Source organism: Sardina pilchardus, chromosome 1 (assembly GCF_963854185.1).
Source record: "Sardina pilchardus chromosome 1, fSarPil1.1, whole genome shotgun sequence".
In the NCBI taxonomy this organism is placed as follows: Eukaryota; Metazoa; Chordata; class Actinopteri; order Clupeiformes; family Clupeidae; genus Sardina; species Sardina pilchardus.
The window spans coordinates 33,594,303-33,613,814 of record NC_084994.1 but is presented as its reverse complement, the minus strand read 5'-3'; the positions used below and the strand labels follow the sequence as shown (position 1 = coordinate 33,613,814).

Sequence of the window (19,512 nt, the reverse complement as noted above, 5' to 3'; positions counted from 1 at the left end):
CAAATCCAGCACATCATGGATCATACATCCATTTATTCCTTTGATAATTTTTACGTCAAAATTATCTAAACAATGTTCTTCCACAAATATAATATAGTCTGTTGTGGAGACTGAACAGCTCACTTGTCAGCTTGTCATTTTCATTGGAATTAGTAAGTCCTGTCCTGAAGTAATTTTCTCATCCACCGATTGGTGAATCACTGCTGGCTTGGGGGTGTCTTGGGCTTGGGGGGTCCCAGGCCCCGTGCTTGTGACCGTGCACCTGACATGCCCTGTCTAACTTTGGGGGCCAAGCTTCCCTCTCTCTCTCTCTCTCTCTCTCTCTCTCTCTCTCTCTCTCTCTCTCTCTCTCTCTCTCTCTCTCTCTCTCTCTCTCTACACCTCTTATTTCTTCTCTTCCTGTATTTCCCTATCCCTCTTTATTCCTTCATCTTTCGCTCCGCTCTTCTCCCCTGCCCAGTTTTGCATTCATTAGACCATACATACTCCACACTCAAACTCTACACCATTCACCCCCCCCCCCCACCCCCAACCCCACCCCCATCTCACCATTTTGTTTTTCTTCATTAAACATCCATACCCATTCCAGTGTGAATGTCTTCAATCACCTAAAAAAAAAAAAAGGGGAAAAAAAGCTTCCACTTCCCAGTGGCACTGTGCATTCTTCCTCTTCTCTTGTTCATTTTGCACCCCCCTTTCATTCTGTGATGGTGGGAAAGAATAAGCATTTTCCTTTACAATCTAATAAAAGATCATTACTGTAATCACATAATCTAGCTCCATTGCTTCTGCTGACTGGCTTAATAAAAAATAAAGATGGCGGTGAGCAGCTACCTGTAGTGCTTCCTGCATAGCATACCTGCTTAGCTCTTCCTTCCTGCTGACCGGGGTGTCTTGCCCCTCGATTCCTGTCTCCCCTCGGTGACTGTCGAGCGACGTCACCCGGATCCAGAACATTCTCTCTGCTACTATCTGCCCCCCTGCTTTCAAAAACAAAAAAAATGTCCACGCTGTCTTTCTTTTTTTTCTTTTTTTTTCTTTTTCTTTTTCTTTTTCTTTTGGCGCCATTTTCTTTGGCTAGATATACTCTCTTAGCTTCCGGTCTGTCAAAGCACACATTGCAAGGAGGGATTGACGTAGGTGATTGAGCACAGGTCTCACTGGTGATGCAGAGACCTGATGCAGCCCGTTAAGCAGCGAGAGAGTGAAGGGCCTGATATCACGGGAACCTCCTTCTGGTGTGTTGTTTCTCTTCCAACTTGGCCTGGCCAACAGCTTTCTCTCTCTCTCTCTTTCTCTCTCTCTCTCTATCTCTCTATCTCCCTCCCTCTCCCTCTTTCCCTCCCCCCTTCTCTCTTTCTGACTCACTCTCTCGTCCTCACTTCCACTGTCTCTGTGAGTGTGTGCTTTCTGCAAATACTTCATAAGCTTTTCTTGTTTGTTCTTAGTTCTTAAGAATTTCTCTTAGTTGCTTAAACCACTCTGCCATTTCTTGCTAACATGCGCATTATGCTAACACTAATCCTCACTAAGAAACAGGAATAAGCATTGACTAAACCCACAGATATATGTATATATATGAGATTATGTTTGGATTACAAAGCCAGTTGAAAAGAAATAGAAAGCAGAAGCACCATTTGTTTAACTTTACCATAAACAGTTGAGATGTATCCAGAGAGGTGTATAGGCCTGTGTTTAGGGGCCTATAGCATGTATAGCACCATAGCTGAATGTAAACATCTGTAGATCAGCACGTTCGGTCGACCTAGTTGTGGTTATTTGGTCTGTTCAGTTGAAGCAAGGGCAGGGGTTTCTCCTTTGTGAGCCCTCTCCAGTGTTGTCCCTGTGTTGACTCTCACCTTCACTTCACCTGTGTCCTGTCTAAGGTCCTGTCTTCACCTCCTCACTCTCTCTCTCTTTTCTCAGTGGCCTGTCCTCTCATCTCACTTCACCTCCTCTCTCTCACTCTCTTTCTCTCTCTTTCTCTCTCTTTCTCTCTCTCTCTCAGTCTCTCTCTCTTTCTCTCTCTGTCTCTCTCTCTCTCTGTGGTCTATCCTCCTCTCACTTCACCTCCTTCACCTCACTTTCTCTCACTTCCTCACATCTTCCTGTCTCGATTCCTCTCTGTCTGTTTGTCTCCCCTCCACTCCATCTCCCTCTTTCTGTTATCACTCTCTTTTTCTCTCTCTCTCATTCTCATCCTTGTCTCTTTCCTCTACTCCTCAGCTCTTTCTTTGATCTTTTGACTTTTCACATTGTCTCTTACTGGCAGTATCTTACTGTCTTTCACTTCCTCCCTCTCTCACGGTCTCTGTCTCTGTATCTTTCTGTCTATGTCTCTCCTCTCTGTCTCTGTCTCTCTCTCTCTCTTTCTATCTATCTCTCTTTCTATCTATCTATCAGTCTATCTATCTATCTATCTATCTATCTATCTATCTCTTTATCTATCTATCTATATATCTATATATCTATTTATCTATCTATCTATTTATCTGTCTCTCTCACTCACGCACTCTCATCCCTGTCACTGTATCTCTCTGTCCCCTCTGTGTTGGGGGCGGGGGGCGGGGGGTGGGGGGGGCTGCTGTGGTCCATTTTGATTTACTCTCCATCTTCATTTGACAGGCTCAGTGTGGCGCTATGTTAGAGCCAGTGCGTCCTACACCCCCTATTTACCTCCTCTCTGCGACCCCAAGGATGGTCACCTGCTTGTGGATGGTTGCTATGTAAACAATGTCCCAGGTCAGAGCTCTGCCCACCCTATATAACGACCAACCCCCCTCCCTCCCTCCCTCCCTTCAACACCACGACAACCACAACCACCACCACCACTACCAACACCACCACCATCTTTTCCAACTCCCAATTCCCTCAAACAAACAACAACAGCAAACCAAAAAAAAAAAAACATGAAGTAGTTCCCTTGGCGACAGTCAACGGCTACCCTCTCCCTCCTTCCCAACACACCTCCCTAATCAACCTTCCCTTAATTCCTGATTACTCGTACATTGGGAACTCCATGGCTTGGAAGGAATCAGCAAGGCAGACAGTCCAAACAATACCCAAAGATGGACAGAGCGGAAAGGAGGTCTGGGTTCTCGTCCTAAACCTCACACGTCCGTTTGTCCATCTAAGACCCCCGTTGGTTTTAAAATTGCCCTTTAAACTAAAACGACGACAACAAACAAACAACAACAATTGAATAAAACTCACAAGAACAACCCCCAGTTGAATGTTGCAAGTTCACGTCGGCCCCAATTTCCGGGGTCCTGGTGTAACTTCTCCATCCAGAATGGCAGTGGTGTTTGGCTTTAGGTTTAGCAGGTCCTTATCCCTGGGTCGAACATGCATGAGCTCTCCACCTCTGGTTCTGGGGGAAAAAGACCCTCCTCTTTCTTCCTTCCCTCCCTTATACTGGTGTCTCACCCAGCACAGTATATATGCATCCATATGCTTGTGCCTCCATCCTTATTACCATTCCTGAGAGTGAAAGCTGGCTGCATTTGAGATATAAGCATCATCCACACTTTTTCCAAATATATCAGAAGTTTGTCAAGGGTGTTAGGGAGGTTTCGGCATACCCATCTAAGTCTTGGTCGACTTAATATCTCTGCATGCCCTTCATTTCTGGTTAAGATGGAACAGGGATCAGAAATAATCTAGTGGTGGGACTGGTCAATGCTGTTCTGAATTGTTTGCTAATTTTTGTTAGCAACATTAGATAATGAAAACTGTTACATTAGTGTACAAGCAGGTTGACAGAAGGGTCTACAGTGTCTCTTTTTTTTAAGTTCAAGTCTTCGGTATTGTGAGCATTTTGTGTTTGTTTTAGTTCTTTGGTTGTTGTTGTGTTTTTTTTGTTGTTTTTTTTCACTATTGCCATCTTCTCTTCATGTGGCTGTCAGGCTGCTGTTCTTCTTGGTCTTCCATTTGTTTGTTTTATTTGTTTGGTTCGCTTGTTTGTTTGTTCTTTTGTTTGTTTATTTGTTTATTCGTTTGTTCCCTCAACTCTCCTCTGTCGCACAAGCAAGCACTTTCAATGCTGCTGGAGCTTTGCTGAATGCACACTGGCTTTGCCCCTCTTGTGTGTCTGTTGTGCGCATGTTGATACCATAGGGTTGATACCAGCTCTATCAACATCTCCTCTATATCTATTCTAAGCCATGGGACTGTTGACCCAAATTACCCCTCAGGACTCTACCGGGCACAACCAGCAGGGGTCAGTGTTCTGGATCCTATATGAACATGTGGTTCATATGTATTTGGTGATGAAATGACCCCATCATCCACCCACCTCCATCCCCCCCACCCGCCCCCCTTCAGAAAATCAAAATGGCTGACTGACTGAGTCTGACTCGGTTCAGTGTGTGATTTGTTCACCTTCGCCTCTGCCTAACTGGTGATCTGTATTGCCCCATGCTATACTGTCTCCCCCCCCCCCCCCTGCCCCTTCCAAAAAAACTCACGCAAAACATTTGTCAAACACACACACACATGCACACGCACACACCGCCTCGCTCTCTCTGTCTCTCTTGTTTGATTGGTGGTGCTCCTTCTCCTTCCAACCCATGCTGTTGCAGCCAGCCCGGTCCTCCCCCTGCTGCTGCTGCTGCTGACGCCCCCTGCTGGCTATGCATGGTAGAGCAGGTCAGGATTGGCTGGCTGCCCCCACACACACACAAAAAAAAATGTGTTCACTGACGGATCTCCAAAACCTGTCCGCACAGATCCTCTGGCTGCCACTGTGCAGGGAAGGACCTCTACATCTAATATCGTAATAATATTCTAATTACGAGTCTAAATTTGTTGTGAACCTTTGAAGCCATGCAAGTTTGAAATTAAGTATTCCTGTTTTGACTCTAGAAAATGCTATTGAATGGGGCTATTTTTTGTCCCACCACGCCAGAAGCCAGAGGCATTCTAGAAGACTGTTTTGGAGATCAGTCTACCTCATGGCACCCCAGTTCCAAACCCACACCACCCCCCTGCACCTTGTACGTATCGTACACTGCAGTACAAGCTGCCGGGGCTCAGTTGTGGGTGCGGAGCGGCCATGAGGTAGGCTGGACCAAAGGCTTTTGCTCCATCCTTGGGTCGACCGTTGGAAAGAGTGAGCTGTGCCGCCCGACCCCCCAACCTTTTGTTCGCTGCTGTCTCCTGCGATGGTCGACCTGAGTGCAGCGCCATTGCAGCACAGTGACTAATCAAAACGAGTCGGGTTTTTGCGGTTCACCCCCGATGCGTTTTCTGAGACGATATTGAGATGTTATCCTCCTCCTCCTCCTCCTCCTGCTCCCCCCCCCCCTCCTGCCTCCGGTGTGCCAGGCTCACTGTGGCGCTATGTGCGGGCGAGCATGACCCTCTCGGGGTACCTGCCGCCCCTGTGCGACCCCAAAGACGGCAACTTGCTCATGGACGGTGGCTACATCAACAACCTCCCAGGCAAGTACGGGTCGGCTGCTGTGACCCAACCCATCACCCACTCTCCTCTCGCCCCCCCGCCACCTCACCACCACCACCACCACCACCACCACCGGCGGCCGTCAAGTCTGCCCTGGAGAAGGAGGGGACTGGGGATCCCAAGGGGTAGCGCGCAGGGGGAGAGAGCGTTAGATTAAGGAGGCAGTGTACGACAGCATGGGGAGGGGTATTTGAAGGGGTGTTAGATGATATTCTGGGCCAGGTAAGTACACCCGTTTCGTACGTCCGTGTAGAAGGAGAGTAGCTGAAGTGGTCCCTGCCTTTTCCATCTGACTTGAATGTGGCAGACGTACCCTCTGATCAGACCATGAACATTAGGGTAATGGATGAGTGCTAATAGCTGTGAAGGATCCAGCTCTCGTTTCAAGTGAAACAAGATGGTGTCTTTCCTATTTGCCTTCATTGAAATGACTGACTTGTCACCCCTCCATTTTGCAATCCTTTCCATTTTGACAACCCATATCTGAAATCTTTTCAAGTTTGTATGCACAGTCTGATAAAGGGTTCACGTTGCACTTTGGAGGAAGTTCTCACCACAAGTGAACACGTAAAGTATGATGGTCTTAGTTCTGGGTCGATGTTTTGATCACCACTTCTTCTCCTCAGATGGAAACGGCAGCACACAGAGACTAGGCTAGCGTCCCACTTTGCCGGTATTTTAATAACGAAACAATGTATTAAGCAAGCGTGAGGGACAGTGCTAGTCTGGCCCAAGGTCCCACAACCGTGTGGCATCCAGGCTTAAATTACATTGTGGTCTGGTGTGTGATCGGGAGGGGGGGGGGGACAATTACAACTTTACCCCTCTGTGATCTTGAGATGAGATGGACCCAGTAAGCATTGACACCGGTTACATTTCTGTTGATGAACACCCTGGTGTCCTATAAACCTGCACCACACACCAGGCTGAAGAGTCTCTATCCAGTTGAAATGTAATGTAATGTTAAATGTGGCTTTTAAAAAAAAAAAAAAAATCCTTTTAACAGCTTACTAATTATAACAGAAGGGGCTTTGCTATTGTAAGATGGAATTACTCACATTCCCTTAATTGCTCTATGGCAACTGGAGAGAAGGCTGGAACATCTGGAGATTCTTCTGCATGCTGTAATGATTCCATAAATGGAGCTTTACCTTTACTCCACAAGTACTTCCTGCAAAGGAGGGTTTGCTTACTTGCCACACTTGAGCACCTTAACTCTCACTGCTGCGTTTGGAGATTGCACCACGCACTTTACCTCAGCAAATACCTGATATTGTGTTATTATAGCATACAGAACAAGCTCACTTTCTTTCAGTTGTGTTACTTATTGCATGCGTCTAAGGTAAATGTTATGATGAATATGGATTCTTTTAATTCTCAAAGGGAGGGAGGAAATTCAAACCATGTCTCACAGATTAGTGTAAAAAAATACTAACAAGCTGCTTTTCTGTGCGGCATGGTTGTATTTTCTTGGAGATATCTGCATGTGCCCGGCTCCTACTAGACATGCCAAAGCCTTTCAGAACTATAGCGATGTTAAGTATTCGGTATGGTACCAAACCACGAGCACTGAGCTATTTCAGCAGTTGGATGCTTCGATTGTAATGACCCGGTCATCATCCCTTTGAGTCTAGACTACTGACCTTTGGCAGGTTCTATGGGCTGCGTTCTCTTCAGATATCTCCTGTGATCTCCTCAAGTGATTAGTGTTACCCAGTTGAGCGCACTGTTTCACTGCAATGCCACATTCATTCATTGATTCATTGATGAAATATTCATTAAGGCTTTCTAAGGGCTTCCTTGATATTGTGTTTGAGAAGTTATTGGTTACTGGTCACATTGGTCTGAGAAAGTAGGTGCATTTATTGAGATGCATTTGGGCATAAAATGTGGCAAAGCAGTGTGACATTATGTGCATAACAGTGTCTTTGTATTTTTATTGATGTGTGTTGCTCAATAATAATAACTCTAGTCTGGTTTCTCCCACAAACACGTCCACCGTGGCCACGGACGTGTCTTGTGTTTTGTCCGTTTGTCCGTTCGCAACGTCTCGCGTCCTACAGCCGACATCGCCAGGACGCTTGGCGCCAAGACCGTCATCGCCATCGACGTGGGCAGCCAAGACGAGACGGACCTCTGCAACTACGGCGATAGCCTCTCGGGCTTCTGGTTGCTGTGGAAACGAATTAACCCCTGGGCAGAGAAAGTCAAGGTGACCCAGTGATACAAAATGGATCTCCGTTTGAAATGTTTTGAAGTCGGTGCTCCTAGTTGGCGTTCTGGTGTTGGTACTAGGGGTTTCATCAACTTCTCAGCTAGTCGACTATTCAAGTCACAGGTTAAAGCTGTAGGAAACGGTCAGCTAGTTTTTGAATAAACGACTAAAGGCTAAGAGGGCAAGATATTCCAGTGTATTGGAGTACTTCACTGAAATTTGAGACCTGTTCTGCAGTGACATTTAAGTTGTGTACAGCTGTACTGAAGTACAGTAAGAACATATCTTCTATGGATAACCATCTACAGGTGAAACAACAGTGTGCACTCGCGGTCATGTTAGCACCAGGACTGCTGGTAGCCTACATAATGACGAGTTGACAGCTATTATGGAAAACTTTCAAACAACTGGTAGAAAAAAAATCTGTATTTGTGAAGCTCCTACTTGATGTGCTTTAGTGTTAGTAGACTGTGGCATATAGTACAAAAAGAGCACACAAATGTGCGTGTATACCAAAGTAAAGAGCAACAAAAATGGGCCTTCATGGCTCACGATGAAAGCAAGGCATCTTGGTGGAACTCATTTTGCTTAAAATCCCATAAACCCATAAAGGGTAAAGAAAAATCTGCACATTCCAGTTTTTACTCAAATCTACGCAAGCTTTCGGGCGGCAGACCTTCAGTAAATCAATGGGTTTACATCTCTCCTCGATCCTCGATGCTCGATCTTGAGGGGTGTTCCCACTGATCTATAACTTAACACTGGATAGACTATCCCATAGTTGCCGCCCCGTCATTCTTTATTTAGATCAGTGAGGATGAGGATTGAAGAAGGAAGGGAGGGTGTATAAAAGACCAAATGAGAGGCACCCAATGTTGACACTCCTGACCCTTGACCCCTGACCTCTGGGTTTGCCCAGGTCCCCGACATGGCGGAGATCCAGTCGAGGCTGGCGTACGTCTCTTGCGTGCGTCAGCTGGAGTTGGTGAAGAAGAGCGCGTACTGCGAGTACATCCGGCCGCCCATCGACCGCTTCAAGACCATGGACTTCGGCAAGTTCGACGAGATCTATGTAAGTGTCACCTTTTTACATTCCTTATTTCATCTCCTTGACGTGATTTATAAAAGTAGCATGTTCACAGTCAATAAGATCCCATTTGTGGGAACAAATATTAGCAATGAGAGGGAACAATAATTATTTTTTAAATGCATATTGTGTAACAACGTGTGCTCATGCTTATGAAAATGGGTCTACCATAATGACTAGGAAGGGCTTATGACTAAACAGCGGGATCCTTTAGGCATTTTTGTCTCCACTGAATGTCCATCTATTTAACTCCACTGAATCTATTTGGTTCTGAATGTCCATCTTTGTGACCCCACTGAATCTCCATCTATTTGACTCCACTGAATGTCCATCTATTTGACTCCACTAAATCTACCATAATGACTAGGAAGGGCTCATGACTAGACAGTGGGATCGTTTAGGCATTTTGACTGCTGTCCGTCTATTTGACTCCACTGAATGTCCATCTATGTGTCCATCTATCCGCTGCGTGCCGTTGCTGTGGCCTCTGTGCAGGATGTGGGGTTCCAGCATGGCAAGCTGCTCTTCACGGGCTGGGCTCGTGGTGACCTCATCGAGAACATGCTGAAAGACCACCGGTCGGCCGACTACAACGACAGCAAGAAGACCGACGTGAGGATTTCCCTTTTCCTCTTTTTGCTCTCTCGTCATTAGGCAGTAGAAATAGAAATCAAACACTCTCATACACTCCTCATTCGTCAACATAAATAGAAATCAACCCTTTTATACACCCATTCATCAATATTGATAGAAATCAACCCTTTTATACACTCTTCATTCATCAATAGCAATAGAAATAAACTCTCAAACATTCTTCATTCATTCCTAGAAATAGAAATCAACTCTTATACACTCCTTTCATCAATACAATCCACCCAAATCTCCCCTCATCACCCCAGTCCCAGGGCTGTTGATGGGCAGAAGTGTCATGGCTACTGATGGTCATTTTTCTTTGTTGTTGTTTTGCAGACCTGTGCATGCACAGGAGCCGACTTCACTGACCTGGCCGAGATTGTGTCCCGTATTGAACCCGTCTCGGGCTTCGTAGCTGCTGATGGTCAGTCTATAGCATATTATAAGCCTCAAAATAGTGTTAGCATTTGCATTTAAAAGTTGTTGTTGTAGTAGTAGTAGTAGTAGTAGTAGTAGTAGTAGTAGTAGTAGTATTCAAGCATATTATAAGCCTCAAAATAGTGTTAGCATTTGCATGTAGTAGTAGTAGTAGTAGTAGTAGTAGTAGTAGTAGTAGTAGTAGTAGTAGTAGTAGTGGTAGTGGTAGTAGTGGTAGTGGTAGTAGTGGTAGTAGTAGTAAAGGAGACTTATAGTATGTTGAGCATTTCAGGCAAATGAAGCATGGGTTGGGAGGATGCTGTGTGAATGGTAAATAAAAGCGTAGCGCTGTGGTTGGCCCAGCAGCGGAGGAGTCGGACTGCCTGACGGAGTACGAGGAGGACGGCATGGACACGGTGCGGGAGGAGGAGGGCGAGGAGGAGGAGGACGACGGAGACGGAGACGATCCCGATGACCACTCTCCTGGCGACTGGGGCCCCAACGGAGTGTTCCAGGCGGTAGGACACTATATACACACACACACACACACACAGACACACACACACACACACACACACTCCTGATCCTTCATAAGAATCTTGCCCAATCATCTACAGTTGCATCTCAAAAAAGTTAGAATATCATATATAAATGGTCATTGCCCTGCCCAGACGGAGTTTAAAGGCTCAGGAAACCATTGGTGGTGTTTTGACTTAATTAGCTGATTAAGGTTCTTCTTATTATTATAAATTCTTTACACTTTATGTGTAATGAATCTAGATTATATGAAGGTTTCACTTTTTGAAATCAATGACGAAAAAAAAATGAACTTTTCCATGATTTTCTTATTTTTGAGATGCACCCGTATTTGTGTTGAGTATGTGACTCTTGGGTGAGTCAAGTCATAATCCAAAAGGGAATTTCAGACATGCTTAAGTTATAGGGGTGCAACGGATCATCATTGATCCGTGATCCGTTCGGATCAGTATCTTCGGTTCGGCACAAACATGATCCGCGGATTGATTTATAATAATTAATAATAATAATGTTCGTGTGTTCTTTTGAAGTAACATGCGTGTCCACAAGGCATGCTTCTAGTCCCTCCCTGCTCTGCTCCCCTAGCCTGCTTGCGCGTCTTTTTTTGCTCTCACACACGTTATTAGCAGTCATGCCATAACCAGCAATACATGGCTGCTAGTTTAAGTGCTGATGTGGCTGCATAGCAGCAACACAATAATAGCCTAATATCAAGTTTGTTTGTGCACACTTACATCTCAAGTTTGTTTCGCACCTACCCATGCTATGATATTTAGGTAATTTAGGCTTAGCCTACTGTTGGGTTCAATGTCAGCAATAAGCTACGCAACCTTGGCTAGCTTGTACATCTGGAGATAGCTTGTGCTCACTAAAATCATAAAGGAGCATTGCAAGACACTCATCTATTTTATGATCCCAGAAAGATTTTATTAACATGTATTTTATCTAATGAAATATCCTTGTCATCATGCACTATATCCAACTTATTTTCTCAAGAATAAAACCGTGAGACCGAAGCCTAATTAGTTACCCTCACGTATTTCTTAAAGCGACAGGGACTCAATTACACACACCTCCTATACGAACCTCCACACCACAATAAAGATAGCTATATCAGTAGCCTACACAAATGACTAAACATTTGTAGCTACTAGTAATTATGCAGATTGTGCGTGGAGGGTCAAGCAGAATCTTGGATGGCCACTGGTGTGAATGATCACACAATATTCAATATAAGGTGATTAAACACCAAATCAACTAAAATTGTAAAAAAGCATCGAAAAAGTCATTCTTGACTTAGTATCGGTATCGAAACAATAATTTTGGTATCGTGACAACACTATAGCCTACTTTAAACACATGCTGAAAGTGCTTGAGCCACGTTACAACATCCCGTTAAAGAAAAAACTATGTTTATTTGTCTTGTCTTGTCTTTTTTTTTTTTTTTTTGCTGATCCGAAAAATGATCCGATCCGTGACTCTTGATCCGAGGAACGATCCGAACCGTGACTTTTTCGATCCGTTGCACCCCTATTAAGTTATGTTTAGCTAGCAAATAAATGTATAGGACATTGCAATCAAAAAAAGTTAATGTATTTGTATATTTATTTATATTTAATAATATATAATAATAATAATATATAATAATATATGTATTTTAAGAAAAAAGATAGATGTATTTAAACCCCTTCCTATCGCCATATGATTAATGTCTTCTCCTACTCCGCGTATTATCCCCTACAGGATGTGTCCCAGGATGAGGAGAAGACTGTCCGTCAGCGCAGGAAAACGCCCGGCGACTCCAACACCTGCTCCGAGGTCTCGGACTGTTGACGTCTCCCGGCCTTCCTTGGGTACTGAAAAGATCAGGGGTCAAGGGTCGAAGCTTGCCTGCGGGGATGGGGCTCACCTCCCACCACCCCGCGCCCCCCCCCCCCCCCCTCTCCTCCTCCTTTTTACTCCCGATCTTGGAAGAGCAGCTTGGCTCGGAGACACAAGAGCAGTGGAGAACCAAAGATATCAGCCCCCCCACTGCTGACCCGCGGGGTGAACCGAGAACAGACTCATTGAACTGAGGGATATCTTGAAAGGCTCTCTGTGTGTGTGTGTGTGTGTGTGTGTGTGTGTGTTTTCTTTCTCTCTCTCCCCTCCTCCCTCCCTCCTTCCCTCCTCAGTCTGCCCCCCCCCCCCCCCCCCCCCCCCCCCCAGCACTCCAGACAAATAGAGGTCTGATGACACTGTGGTCCAATAAATAAACACTAATTTATTCACCTTTCCTCCTCCGCCAACACCCCTGTCCTAATGCTTCCTGTGCAGCAGTTGGGGAGTGAACATGTGGAGGTAGGGTGGGTGGGGGACCTTGTGTGTGTGTGTGGGTGTGTGTGTGTGTGTGTGTGTGGGTGGGGGACCCTGTGTGTGTGTGTGTGTGTGTGTGTGTGTGTGTGTGTGTGTGTGTGAGAGAGAGAGGGAGAGAAAGACTAAGAAAAAGTGTTGTCATCTGCATGTCTTAATTTATTTGCCATACTGTGACCTGAAGAATATGAGATGCAGTCTAATATATAATACAAACATCATTTAATTATTTGTTTTAACTGGTCAGTGCAAAAGGTAACTGAAAGTAGGCTATTTGATGTTGTGGTCGCATGGCATACAGTTAATGTACGTAACACTAGAGGGACGCCTTGCCAAAGGAAAGATGTTGGACGAAGAAAGTAATGTAGGGAGAGATGCAGATTATCCACATGCAGGGGTGCCAACTAAGTTAGCAACTTTGTTGGTTGCAATGCAATTTCCCATTGCCAACCAACTAAGTCGCTAACAGGTTAGCAACTGTGGTTTTGGAAACGCACCCCAGATCAGTAGAAATGGTAGATGGACCGTGGCGGCGTTCCAGTTAGCATACTTCTGTACTAACAACACCTAATATGAGTGCACAGGTGGAACGCAGCCCATGAATGAAAGTAGGGAACGACTTTGATATGGCTGTGCAGATGTAGGGCTGGAGAAATACTGTTTGAGGGGATATATTTAGTAGTGTGAAGTACAATGGAAATGTAGGGGCCATGCAAGAAGATGAAGACGGAGGTAAACATGTAGAGGGGATGGTAAGAAACAAGGTAACATGTTTAGGAGGTAGGGGAGAAGGTAAGAAACAAGGTAGCATGTTTAGGAGGTAGGGGAGAAGGTAAGAAACAAGGTAACATGTTTAGGAGGTAGGGGAGAAGGTATGCATCAAGGTAACATGTTTAGGATGTAGGGGAGAGGGTAGGCATCAAGGTAACATGTTTAGGATGTAGGGGAGAAGGTAGGCATCAAGGTAACATGTTTAGGAGGTAGGGGAGATGGTAGGCATCAAGGTAACATGTTTAGGACGTAGTGGAGAAGGTAGGCATCAAGGTAACATGTTTAGGAGGTATGGAACAAGGTAACATGTTTAGGAGGTAGAATGGAAAGGGTACGGAACAAGGTAACATGTTTAGGAGGGAGGGGAGATGGAAGAAGTTTGGAAACACCGACACATGTTTAGAAGGTAGAGGGAGAGAGCTATTTGATTTGAAAGGGATGTAGGGAGACTGCTACTGACGTAGAATGTGAAGACTGATGAACAGGAACAAGATGTGGCTATACCAGTAGTGTGTGTGTGTGTGCTTGTGCGTGTGTGTGTATGCGTGTATGAGAGAGAGAAATGTGTGGATGTGTGTGCGCGCATTTACCAAATCTTTTGGTTATTATGTGTGTTGGACATCTGGATCAACATGTGAAGTTGCCCAACTGTGGACCGTTTAGAAAAATACATTTCCAGTGCTTTTATTTTTTTGTGTTTTATAATTTGTCTTTGTTTGCAGGAGTGTGTGTCTGTGTGTGTGTACGTGCATGTCATGCACATCCTGATCTGCCAACGTTGTGTTTTTTTGTGTCATAGTTTTCTGATCAGCCTTGAAGGCAACCCTGCTTTTAATCCCTCCTCGGAGGGAGAACGCCTTTTTTTGGAATTGCACATGTCCATGGTGGACTGGACCGTGACCGGGCTCGGGACTTGAACTCTGTGGTCCCAGATTCCGTATATTTCTATAGGACTTTATAGGTTAATCCACTTCAGATCAACTTAACAACTAATTTATGTTGCGAGGACGGCGTAGGTCTTCTTGATGGTGGTGTTGAGTAGACACTGAATATATGTAAATTACTATTTACAAAGTCTATTATGTGAACTGCGATGCTTAACACAGATCATGGTATTCTGATCTGGGGAAAAAAGCAAAAAAAAAAAAGCCACTTTGGTATGTTAATACTGTATGCGATGGAAGTGTGAAAGCCAATTATTTTTGTTTTTATTTATTTGTTTTTACCACTGGCTTTTTTTTTTATTATTCCTTTTTTAACACTGGAAAATAATCTACATTATGGCAAGTGTTATGTGGACCTGAATATAGGGAGATTGTACAGATTTAGCGTTGTTTTTAGTTAGCATTTATTGTTTGTTTTTAATTTTATTTTGATGAATGAGGGTTTTTTTTTTCAGTCAGAGCTGCCATTTCATGTTGAACTGAATTTAAAGTATTTAGATTAAAAATGAAATTAATTAAAATTAAATAAAATAAATAAAATAAACCCAAAGGCTATACGGATTGATGTTATTCAAGATGGCCGCAGATGTGACAGTGTGGCAGACGATGGGCTTTCTAATGCAGAAACATAATGAAAAGAATTTTAAGGTTAAGACGTGTGAATTGATATTGTAAAGAAGTGATCTAAGCTTACCTACGGTAGTTTTTTCCCTTCCATGTGTGGCCACTGTTTTTCATCCATTTTGGACTTGGAATTAGACTAAAACCTACTGAAATTGCAGTGAACAGTTTTGAGATTAAATCAGTTTTTCAAGGACAACAAAGATAAAAAAAAAAACATTTTTTGGTTCATATTTTATTCAGTTGATTTTAGGCAAGCACAAAAAATTGCTGTTAGAATTTTAAAAATGAATGAGTATTTTTGGTGTGTAATTTAACCATATTTTTGGTTCCTGTAAAAAAAAAAGGCAAAGGGGAAAGTCATAAAAACAAGCATACATCCTACAACAGCAGTTAAATAATTAAAATTATACAAATTAGAGGTACTACCAAAAAAAAAAAAAAAAAAAATAGAGTTGTAGCTGCCCCTGGTTCTTACAGTACTTTTGATTCCTGTTCATCTCCCCCCACCAGTTCCACCGTATTATTTCATGTCTGCTGTTTGGTACTAATGCTGAGCTGGACAGTTGACAACTCGCATGATTTTCAGATAAAAAATAATAAAAAAAGAATGGATTAATTATACTCATACATATTTGGCTACATGTAACACAATCAAGGATGTCGAGGCAACAGATATTTACTTCTGACAAAATGTCACTAAAAATATTAGTTACTCACAGACATTCGTGATGGGCAAAACCGCCCAAATGAAGAACCTGAATTGTAGCCCTTGTCAACATGACAAATGTTACATTTATGCATTCAAAGACTAAAAAGAAAAGAAAGAAGAAAAAAACTTCTGACCAGGCAGCATTAGTGCCACACAGCAGATTAACACTATGAATACACTGCCAATGTGAATTAGAGGTTACAGGATATTACCACAAAAAAAAAAAAACATTTCTAAGAAACATTTCCTCCATCTCTACAAAAGCATCCTCAGCCATCTCGACTTTAATCCCTGACTCCGGAAGCCGAGCAAAGTTAGAATTTAGAAACAGTCATTTAAAACAAACACAATATGCAAAGGGGAGGGGGGATACCCTGTGAAAACACAACTGGACCACTAGTTCAGAAAGCATGTCTTATGTCATGGGAGCAGGTGGCATCACATCCCTTTGGTTCGTGGAGAGATGGAGGGAGGGGAGGGGAGGGGAGGGGAGGGGGGTGGGGGTGTAAGCCTGTGACATTCTCACAAGCTCTCTGGCTTGGTAGAGCCTGGCACGGCTTGGGGACTGGGATGTGTGTGTGTGTGTGTGTGTGTCTGTGGTTTCCCTGGGCTTTTTTTTTTCTGTGGGGCTTCTGACTGAGGAAGGGTACATGGCCGAGGAACGGGCACTCGGACCACGTCACGTCCTGCCACGTCGTTAGCTCGTCAGCTCACTTCCCTTCCCAGGCGTCCTCCCTCTGCTGTGCGGCAAGACGCTTTTGATCTGGAGGAGAAGGCAAGAAAGGAACAGCGCTCAGTGGCTGACAACAAGCAAGCAATAGGCGCATTCGACTTCATGGAGCCGTCTTAAGAGGACGGCAGACGAGACTATTTCTGACATTCTGATCTGACGTTGTCAACCATGACGTCTGTACAATTCCGGTTTGAAAGACGTATCAGAATGTCAGAAATAGTCTCGTCTGCAGTCGTCTTAAGACAGCTAAATGAAGTCGAATGCGCCTAATATCACTGAAAGTCGAGGTGTATTCTAAGTACAGTCTGTGATTAAGTGACAAAACCCGGGTAAGCTAACTCAGAGTAAGTGGTAAACCTCCTACAACAAGAGCCCTATGGCATTGTTTTGTTTGGAGAATGAAACCAGACAGCTCTTCTATTAGGAGGTTTACCATTTACAGTACTCGGGTGTTAACTTACCCAGGTTTGTTACTAAACCACCAGAACAGTGAGTGAGTGGTAAGGTAGGAACGTACTGTAGCTATTGGGAGTTTGGCTTTGGTTTGACTTTTATTTGGTCCAGTGAAAATGAAAAGGTGTAATTGTGGAGGTTTGTGTTTGTAATAGGCTCATTCGACTTCATGCAGCGCTGCACCGATATGGCTGATCTCTGGTGCGTGCCAGACTTTTTCACAATGGCAACATGCTCATGTTTAGCAAGATTTGTGCAGCGTTACATGCAGTCGAACAAGTTCAAAGTCAAAGGTGGACATCCCAGTCCTGCCAAGTATTTCATCCAGAAGAGTAGCTGAGTGCACATCCCACCTTGCAGATGCAGGACAAATGGAGAGTAACTATGGAAGGAATGTAATGTCCGCAACACTGATAAATTGCTCCCGGTTTAATGAAAGAATGCAAAGTTTCGACCCTACTGCCTGATGAAGACCCAGTAGGGTCGAAAGAAACGTTGCATTCTTTCATTAAACCGGAAGCAATTTATCAGTGTTGCGGACATTACATTCCTTCCAAAGTATTTGATCCAACCATTTAGTAAATCAACTAATACTAATTAGCAGTCAGGTAGATCAGATAACTAGTGATATCACCTGTGTTAAGTGCACAGGTAGAAAGAATATATATATATGACAAGTCTTTTACTTTCTGGAACCGGGATGTCCACCTCTGTTCAAAGTTAAGCGTTTGACCCTGCCGGCTTGCCGTCCTCACCTTTAGCGTCCTTCAGCTTCTTTTTCTCGGCCTCGCGATCCTCTCGGCTCTGGGGGCTTCGCACGCCCAGCGCTCCGATCACCAGCCGCCGCGCCAAGGCCGCGCTTGTCGCCGGGCGCTCCTTAGCCGGGAGGAGGTAGTCTGGAGAGGGGATACGGAGAGAGAAGACAGGTGCCAGCAGGTGAGAAAGAAGAAAGAAAGCTAACGAGAAAAGAAAGCTAAAAGCTATGCTTCGTGAAGAATGACATGGGATTGGAATTTCCTAGAGCAAAACTAAACTGATCACATGGTCAATAGGTTATGTGGTGTCGTAGGGATAATTAGTACAGAGAGACAGACACAGAAGTACAAAGCAGGACTGTACATGAACTTTTTGCTTACAGCAATGGTGCTAAAGAGGCTGATAGGTTTGTAGCACAATCCTATCAGTATGTGGTTACAAATACCTTAGCTGTAGACAACACTCTGCTAAATTGGCAAATCATCTATAGACTTTTCTTTTTTAAAAGAAGAATATATATACGTATATATATACTGTGTATATATATATACATATATGTATATATATTTGTTTGCTGATTTGTTTTGTGTACTGTACAGCCCTGCCAAGTAATTTCCCTACTGGTAAACTACTAAAGCAAAGTAAACAAGTAAAGCAGAAACAACATCAAAGTCATGAGATGAACATTTACAAAATGCGCCGAGGAGAACTCGAATCAGTCTGGAGGGTCACTTTTGCACTACGCTGTGCCTCGTCTCTGTGAGCCATACCTGAGCAGCTGCGGGCTTTGGCTTTGGTGGCCGCCGAGGCTTTGGAGAGGGGCCTGACCTTCAGCAGAGGGTTCCGTGTCGTAAGGGCATCCCGCGCTAAGGAGAGGGAAAAGAAAGAGTTACGGGTGGAGACTGAGTACTACAGTCGTTATTAGGGAGGTTTGGTGTTGCCTCAGCATAGGTACCTCTATACACAGAATGGGTGTTTGTTTTAATACTAGGTATTACAAATCCAGTAATGTACTGATTACGAATGAATGACTAAGTTAATACTGGAACTCTTTGCTTGTTAATACATACATGTAAACCACTTAAGCTTAGTTTACAACTTCCGTCTTCCGTGATCAGATCAGAAGTTGACAGCCAAGACATCGGCTGTTACCAGTACATGGTTAATATTCAGACGTTGACCACCACTGCTTTTCTAGACACTTCACAGGTTATATAGGCTTGCAATCAGGCTAGCTCTTGCCAATTTCGCCACTACAAAGTCAATTGTCAATTTTGTCTTACTACAAAGGTGTCTAGATCAGTTAATTTTCCCCATCTTAACGTTGTTCATCAACTCTGATGAAGCAGGGATTCGTGATACTCTGTCTGCAAGAAGATCTGCAACCTGTTTTTGGAGTATGATTGTGTAAACAGTCGATATAATGGACCGGCTGATGAAAACATGAGATGTAAGTCTTTGTTGGAGAAAAAAAAAAAAAAAAAACATTACAGACTGCTGGCTCCCAGCATGCTTGCCAACGTTATAAACAATGACACAAATAAACAACCCGTATGGAAAGGGGCCAATGTTTGAAACTGCTGCCGGAGAGGCCAAACAAGACAAGCAAGACTCCAAAAAGCAATTAAAATGTTTAAAAGTGGGGCCCCGACTTGTTAACATAAGTGCCACTCAAATTTCTGAAGAGGACTTGCTATATAAAACACTAACTGAGCCCAAATTACACACATTATCGTACAATTTGACTGGACAATCATCCTCACACTGGCTGAAAACCACAGAATAACCAAAAGGGGGGGATTGTGTGGGCGGTTTGTGTG

The 19,512-nt window shown here is 44.0% G+C and overlaps 2 protein-coding genes across 5 annotated transcripts in view; one reads left to right on the top strand and one right to left on the bottom strand.

Moving 5' to 3' along the window:
• The window catches only part of pnpla6 (patatin-like phospholipase domain containing 6), a gene marked incomplete in the record, with an annotated part of 39,725 nt that extends 27,195 nt beyond the window's left edge, over positions 1-12,530 (top strand). The window contains 7 exon segments of the mRNA XM_062534077.1: positions 5,326-5,442; positions 7,525-7,673; positions 8,596-8,748; positions 9,259-9,375; positions 9,733-9,820; positions 10,180-10,331; positions 12,094-12,530. Of these exon segments, the coding sequence (XP_062390061.1) occupies positions 5,326-5,442; positions 7,525-7,673; positions 8,596-8,748; positions 9,259-9,375; positions 9,733-9,820; positions 10,180-10,331; positions 12,094-12,183 (866 nt within the window).
• r3hcc1l (R3H domain and coiled-coil containing 1-like) overlaps positions 1-19,512 on the bottom strand; it is a 71,274-nt gene that overhangs the window by 49,545 nt on the left and 2,217 nt on the right. For 3 of the 4 annotated variants that reach the window (XM_062543044.1, XM_062543035.1, XM_062543053.1), the window contains exons 5-7: positions 18,463-18,558; positions 17,692-17,832; positions 15,258-16,513 (exon numbers count right to left, since the gene is read on the bottom strand). In XM_062543044.1, the coding sequence (XP_062399028.1) occupies positions 16,461-16,513; positions 17,692-17,832; positions 18,463-18,558 (290 nt within the window). In that variant the 3' untranslated portion in view covers positions 15,258-16,460. Of the gene's footprint in view, positions 1-15,257; positions 16,514-17,691; positions 17,833-18,462; positions 18,559-19,512 lie in introns of those variants that run through there. The other variant, XM_062543062.1, reaches the window with a different exon arrangement.